Source organism: Aedes albopictus, chromosome 2 (genome assembly GCF_035046485.1).
Source record: "Aedes albopictus strain Foshan chromosome 2, AalbF5, whole genome shotgun sequence".
Classification (NCBI taxonomy): domain Eukaryota; kingdom Metazoa; phylum Arthropoda; class Insecta; order Diptera; family Culicidae; genus Aedes; species Aedes albopictus.
The window spans coordinates 2,022,447-2,029,552 of record NC_085137.1 but is presented as its reverse complement, the minus strand read 5'-3'; the positions used below and the strand labels follow the sequence as shown (position 1 = coordinate 2,029,552).

At 40.7% G+C, this 7,106-nt stretch overlaps 1 protein-coding gene across 2 annotated transcripts in view; it reads left to right on the top strand.

Annotated features, from left to right (window-relative positions):
* Window positions 1–704: 704 nt before the first annotated feature.
* Window positions 705–7,106, top strand: part of LOC109421495 (rap1 GTPase-activating protein 1) — a 404,145-nt gene continuing 397,743 nt past the window's right edge. For both annotated transcript variants that reach the window (XM_029864352.2, XM_029864350.2), the window contains exon 1: window positions 705–1,620. In XM_029864352.2, the coding sequence (XP_029720212.2) occupies window positions 1,427–1,620 (194 nt within the window). In that variant the 5' untranslated portion in view covers window positions 705–1,426. The remainder of the gene's footprint in view (window positions 1,621–7,106) is intronic.

Genomic DNA, 7,106 nt, shown 5'->3' with positions numbered 1-7,106 from the left:
AACTGTGGACTTGATCGTATACCGTGTGGATTTGATAGACGGGCGGTTCTGATTTTTTCCCTGATGATTTTCCTGAACATTCTCTCTCTCTCTTCTTGGCGTGACGTCCTCATTGGGACAAAGCCTGCTTCTCAGCTTAGTGTTCTATGAGCACTTCCACAGTTATTAACTGAGAGCTTCCTCTGCCAATGACCATTTTGCATGCGTATATCGTGTGGCAGGCACGAAGATACTCTATGCCCAAGGAAGTCAAGGAAATTTCCTTTACGAAAGGATCCTGGACCGACCGGGAATCGAACCCGTCACCCTCAGCACGGTCATGCTGAATACCCGTGCGTTTACCGGCTCGGCTATGTGGGCCCTTTTTCCTGAACATTATTATTCCTAAATGTACTTATTAGTGATGACATCATATAGAATATTGCGTTTATATCAGCAAAACAGTCCAAACATCGTTCCAAGACGGTACGCGCGAAAGTTAAACGTTCACGCGATGCTAACTCATAGATCGAAGCATGCCTTGCCATCATTGCCGCCGCCGATGCGATGCGATCGATCGATTACTGCTACCTAGATGTTAGTTCGCGCCCGAAAACCAATAACAACCTGTTGTAGCGCACTTGCAGGCGTGCGCACACCTTCATGGCATGCCATGATGAGTTTCGCGAAATTGATTTAAATTACCTCCTCTGATTTTTTTTTCTTGCTTCTCTTTTTGCAGGCAGGTGCTCTCTTCATGCGGTGCCGGTCTACTGTGTGCCTCAGAAACCGCAATCTTCGTAGGAGCAGCAATGATACTGCTGTCGTCGCTGGCGGGTGAAGAAGCAATGGACGAACAACGGCCAGCGGAATTGCGGTTGGTGGTCGTCGTCATATTGGAACCACGCGGCGCTGTGGGACAAGCGACATCGCTACCGTTGTTGACGGTGACGGTAGAATCGAAATTGCCTTGGTAGCTTGGTAGGATGGATGGATGGTAGTAGCAGCGATTTGCCAAAACTGTGCACGTGAACAATAGAGGAGCGATTACTGCGCGCGCGGTTTCGTCTGTTGGAGAGTGAAATGAAAGTGTAATCATATTTCGTTTTAAACACGAGTAGCAGTTAGTAGGGTACGTAAAGCAAAAGTGGTGCAAGTCGGACGTTTTTCATCCACAGAGGAAGAGTGGAAGGTGTGAAAAGTTTGGGAAAAAGCTGGCTGAAAAATTCGAGGAAAAAGAAGACGGTGTGTTCGGAAATACGGTTAAGGCGAGCCCGAAGCTTTGGCAACACAGTGTTTATTTACACAGTGAATGGGTGAATGCGTAATAAGTGTAGCATAATAGAAGACGGGGAAAAGAAAATTGGATCAATCGAAGTAAAATCAGTGCCAATAATAATTTCAAAAATAAAGAAGAAGAAATAAAGTCGTTGGAAAAGCCGCGAAAATGTTGAAAATTCAAATGCTCGAACAAATCGTGTCCAACGAGAACATACACGAGGATGGTCAGATAGCAGCGGGAGGTGGAGGAGCCGCAGCAAGTGGAACAAGCAGCGCTGGCTATAGCCCCTCCGGTAGCTCTAAGGATGAGAATGGAGAAACAAGAAGCTTAAACCGCAGCAACCGTTTATCGCCTCAAGGGTACGTATGTTTTTCAGAGTATTGCATGCTGATAGCTTAAGTTTGTTAAAGTGTTGCATTGCACATGTACTACATAGTGTTCTAGATTTGCCCTGTTGTTCTGAACGGTTAGCAATCAATTCTTAAAACATTTTACATTGTGCAATGGTCGTAAATTCATGTCAAGTACACTACAGCCAGACTGCACTTGAAACTGATTCCAGAAACAAATCTGACTTTGGTTCCTATTCCTCACTAAATAAAATAAACATATTACCATTTGCGGTCAACGAAAAATGTCATCCAAAGTGCACTCTGGTCAATGCAAAGTGCACCATGGCAATCTATCGAACATACATACGAAGTTTATCCAAATGCATCATCCAGAACCAGAACGCATCGTTTAGATTTTATGAATTATGAAACGAAAATAAACAACTTCAACCAGTAAACAGTTTCCTCGTGTTCTGGGTCTTTCCCACATGTGCATGCTCCACTTTATCGCTAGCAGACCGCAAGTAAAAGTTTTTCCTCGTTCAACCCAAGCAAGCCTTGACTCTTGATTTCAATATTTCCGAACGATTAGCTAGCAGTAGACCTCGCTCATCGCTTTACCAAACAGTGGCGTAGCAAGGGGGGTGCGGTCCGCACCGGGCCCCCGAATTCAGGGGGCCTCCATATCACGGAACGTTTCTAACACTAGTTTGAATAAAGTTCTTTAAATAGTTTCCCATGAGTATAAGTTCAATACTTGCAGATCTGCTGATAAGTATGTAGGGGCCCCTTCGTGATTATCAAGAGTTTTTGGAATGGGGCACACAGATGGCTAATTTGAAGTCCTATTATTGCCGATTGTAAATGTGCACACTTTATTCAAGAAGTTTTGTTAGTTTAGTTTTAATTACTTTGATGATTACCTACAGGAGCCCCAAAATACAAGAAAAACATGGGCGTAGCCAGAGGGAGCAGGGGGAGAGGCATCCCTGGCCGCCAGATTTTTTTTTAATTCGAGCCATTTCTAGATTATCAATAATTAGGAGTTCCAGAAAAAAAAATCTAAAGAAATAAACAATTCCAATTTTTTTATGATTTCATCCACAATTATCAAACTTGACTTCCACACAAACCACAAGATGTTTCGCCAAGTACCTATATCTCTAAGAGTACCACTTCAATCTTATCATAGATTTTTACACCCAATAACAAGCTTGGTTGAATGGCTAAATTTTGTGATTCTTGTTCAAGGAAAAATAACATGCCTAATTTTTCGGATATGCCGGAATCGGTGTCCGGCCATTTGGCCGAATGCCGTTTGGCCGATCGCCGTTTGGCCGAACGCCATTTGGCCGAATGCCATCTGGCCGAAAGGGTCATTTGGTCGAATGCCGTTTGGCCGAATCGTGATCAAAAGAATTCAGAAGAAGTTTTCATCATTCTAACTACCAATATGATCATCACAAATATTTCCTTCTTTTAATCATAGGCTATTCTTTCTAGTTTTGACATTCAGAGATAAGTTGGCGTTGAAACTGCATACATATATTTTATCACTGATTTTTCCTTCTTTGATTCATAGGCTATTCTTTCAAGTTATACTGAGGCTGGGAACAGTGGTATGGTCGCTTGAGTACATCGTTCATTTTTCGGCCAAACGGCATTCGGCCAAATGACATTCGGCCAAATGACATTTTCGGCCAAATGGCGTTCGGCCAAACGGCATTCGGCCAAATGGCATTCGGCCAAATGACCTTTTCGGCCAAATGGCGTTCGGCCAAACGGCATTCGGCCAAATGGCGTTCGGCCAAATGACCCGGAACCGAGATTTCACCAGCCATTCCTCCGAGAATTTTCCCTGGGATATCTTTAGAGGTTCCTCCAGTAATTGTTCCAGTGCTTTTTTTTTTTTGAAGATTCCTTCAGGAATTTCACCAGAGATCCTTTTACGTTTTTCTGCAGGTATTCCTTCAGATATTTATTCACGTATTTCTCCATATATTTTCCATATGGAATTATTCAAAATATTTCTGTAGGACCTTCTTTCAAGATTTTTTTCAGAAAATTTTACCAAAAATCATTCAAAAATTAATTCAGGAATTCATCAAAAAATATGTACATAAAATTCTCTAGCAGTTCATTCAAGGATTCCTTCAATAATTCGTCCAGAAACTACTGCAGACATGAATTCCTTCAGATTTTTTCTAAGTATTTCCCCCGAAATTCTTCGTTAAGAAAGCTCTCCTAGGATTTCCTTAGGCATTTCTCATGGTATTGCTTCAGGAATTTCTTCAGGGATTCCTCCAAGTATTCCTTCAAAAACTCCTCCAGAGATTCACTCGAGAATTCTTTCTATATTTTTCTCAGGAACAACTTCAGGGATTATTCTAAAAATTCCTCCAAGGATTCCCCTGAGAACTTTTCTTGGCATTTCTTTAGGAATACCTCCTGGAATTCTTTCAAGTATGTACTCCACAAGGTATTAATCCAGGACTTCCTCCAGCGACTGTTTCGAGATTCCCTTAAGAATTCCTCTTGAGATTGCTTCCGGGATTCCTCCTGGGGTTTCTTCAGGAATTCTTCCAGGGATTCCTTAAGGAACTGCTATAGGGATGCATGCAGGAGTTCCTTCATGAACTCTTCTTAGGATTCCATCAGGATTTCTACAAGAATTCCGTCTGTGATATCTTCAGCTCCTCCTCTTTCCTGGAATTCTTCCTGGAAACTTCTCTTGGGATTCCCTCATGAATTCTTCCGGGCATTCCTTCAGATTTTTTTTCCAGGGATTCCTCCGAAAATCACTCTAGGAATTCCTCCGCGAATTTAGGCATTCTTCCAGTAATTCCTCAGGGAAATCTTGCAGGGATTACTCTTAAAAATCCTTCAGGAATTCCAATAGAGGCATTCCTCCAGATATATCTAAGAATTACTCTAAGAATTTCTCCGAGAATTTATGCAGGGTTTTCTCTAGGAATTTCTATAGAGATTCCTCTAAGAATTTGTCTACAGATTTCTCCAGGAATTCCTACAGGCATTCTTCGAGGAATTCCTCTTGGGAAACCTTTAGGGATTGCGCTAAGGATTCCTCCAGGAATACCTCCAGGCAATACACATAGAACGCGACGTGAGATAGGACACAACACTTATAGTTCTTACAATAATTTAAAAGGATTTAAATTTACCTTTTATGTCGACCGGTTTCCAGGCATACCTCCAAGAATTCCTCCAAGGATTTCTATTGGAATTTGGATTCATCCAGGGATTGCTCTAGGGTTACCTCCAAGCATTCCACCAGGAAATTGACTCCCCCAAGAATTTCTCCAGGAATTCTTCGAGGAATTACCCCAGGAATTCCTCCAGGGATTCCTTCAGAAATTTCCCCAGGAATTCCTCCCGGAATATATCCAGAAACCCTCCCGAGAATTCCTCCAGGAATTCCGTCAGGGATTCCTCCGGAGTTTCATCCAGACACTCCTCTAGATATTCCCACAGGCATTTCTCTGGAAGTTCCTCCAAGAGTTCCTCTAGGAGTTCCCCCAGGAATTCCTCAGGGGATTTCTCCAGACATTCCTCCAGGATTTCATCCTGGAATTCCTCCAGTGACTCCTCCAGGATTTCCTCCCAGAACTCCTCTAGGAATTAACCCAGGAATTTCTTCAGGAATTCTTCCAGGGATATCTTCAGGAATTGTTTAAGTAGTTCCTTCAGGAATTCGCTCAGAAATTCGTACAGTAATTTCTCCAGGATTTTCTTCAGGAAATCCTCCCCTTGGAAAATACTCCGGGAATTTGTTCAGGAATTCCTCCAGGGATTCCTCCAAGGATTCTTCCCGGAATTCCTCCAAGAATTCGTTCATACCGCCTGCAATTCATCCAAAAACTTCTCAAGGAATTCATCCAGGGATTGCTCCAGGAATTCTTTCAGGAATTTCTCCAGAGATTCCTCCAAGAATTCATCTAGGGATTTCTCCAGGAATTCTCCCCCTCTTCAAATTCCTCAACGGATTCCGCCAGGATTTTTTCCAGAAGATTCTCCAGGATTTCCTCCAGAGATTCCTCCAGGGATTTTTTTAAGAAATTCCTCTGGGGATCCCTTTAGGTATCCCTCTAGAAATTTGTCTAGGAATTCATCGAAAGATTTATTCAAAAATTTCTTCAGCCATTCCTCCCGGAATTTCTCTAGGGAATCTTCCAATAATTCCTCTAGGAATTCATCCTGGGATTCCACCAGGAATTCTTCCAGGAATATCTTCAGGGATTTCCAAGAAGCTCATTTTTGGGATGTCTTCAATAATTGCTCTGGCAGTTTTTATGAGATTTTTCCAAGAGTTTTTCTCGGAATGTCTCCTAGGATAACTTGCAAAATTTTCTTTTAAAATTTTCCGGGTAAATAAGGGAAGAAAACCTCTTTAATATCTTTTGGAAAAACTCGAGAGGTAGCTTGGAAGAAATTCTTAGAACTGAGACATCTAGGAAAAAAGAACTCTGAGAATAATCCCGGCAGGAAATATTAAGGAAACTCAAATAAACACAAATAAACTCTGGTAATTGCTTTGGGAATAACTTCAACACTCTTCTGAGAACTTCTTTGCCCATTCCTACGGGAATTGATTGGTTAATTGATTTGGCATTAACTTTGGCAATTCATTCGGCGAATTTCCTGTGAGTTACCTGACAACAAGCTTTCAAATTACCTTTTGTGGAGTTTTTTCGGCATTTTTTCCAGAAATCCTTCTAGCAATTTTTATTGAATTTGATTCGAAAATTCCTATAAGATTATTTTGGAGTTTTCTTGGACAATTTTTTGAAAATTATTTAGGAAAACCCTTCAGAGTTTGTTCCGGTAACTTTTTTGAAAATTTCTCGGCAATAATTTTCGAAATTGATTTTGGTTATTATTTTTGTAAATCACTACTTTTCGAAATTCTTTAGGCAATTGCTTTGTAAATTCATCAGGCAATTTCTATGGGATTTCAGCAATTTCATTGAAAGTTTCACCGGCAGTCCCTTTGTTAATATACCTGACAGTTACTTTTGTATGTTTTCAATAGTTCCTTTAGAAATTCATTCGACATTCGTTTGTGAATTTAAGTGACATTCTTCTGAAAACTTCTCCGATAATTCCTCAGAAAATTCTTTTGATATTTCCTTACGGAACTCCGTCTGTTATTACTTTTGAAGTTCTATGAGATACATTCTTGCGAATTGAAAAAAAAAAATCCAAGAATTTACAACGGAACGGCCAAAGAAAATCTCAAAAGAATTGCCTAAGGAATTTCCAAAAAATGAGGTGTAAGTACCTTGGAAGTTCACAAACAATTTCCTAAAAAAATCTCAAAGCAATTCCTAAAAATGTTCTAAGAAATTTCGATACAATTTCTTGGAGGAATTTCTGTGAGAATTCATGAAGGAATTCTTATATTTTTTTATTTGAATTTCTACAGGAAGAGTTCCTGAATCTAGCAAAAACACTCAAAGCATCCTCTGGATGAATTCCTTTAGAATTTCTTAGTT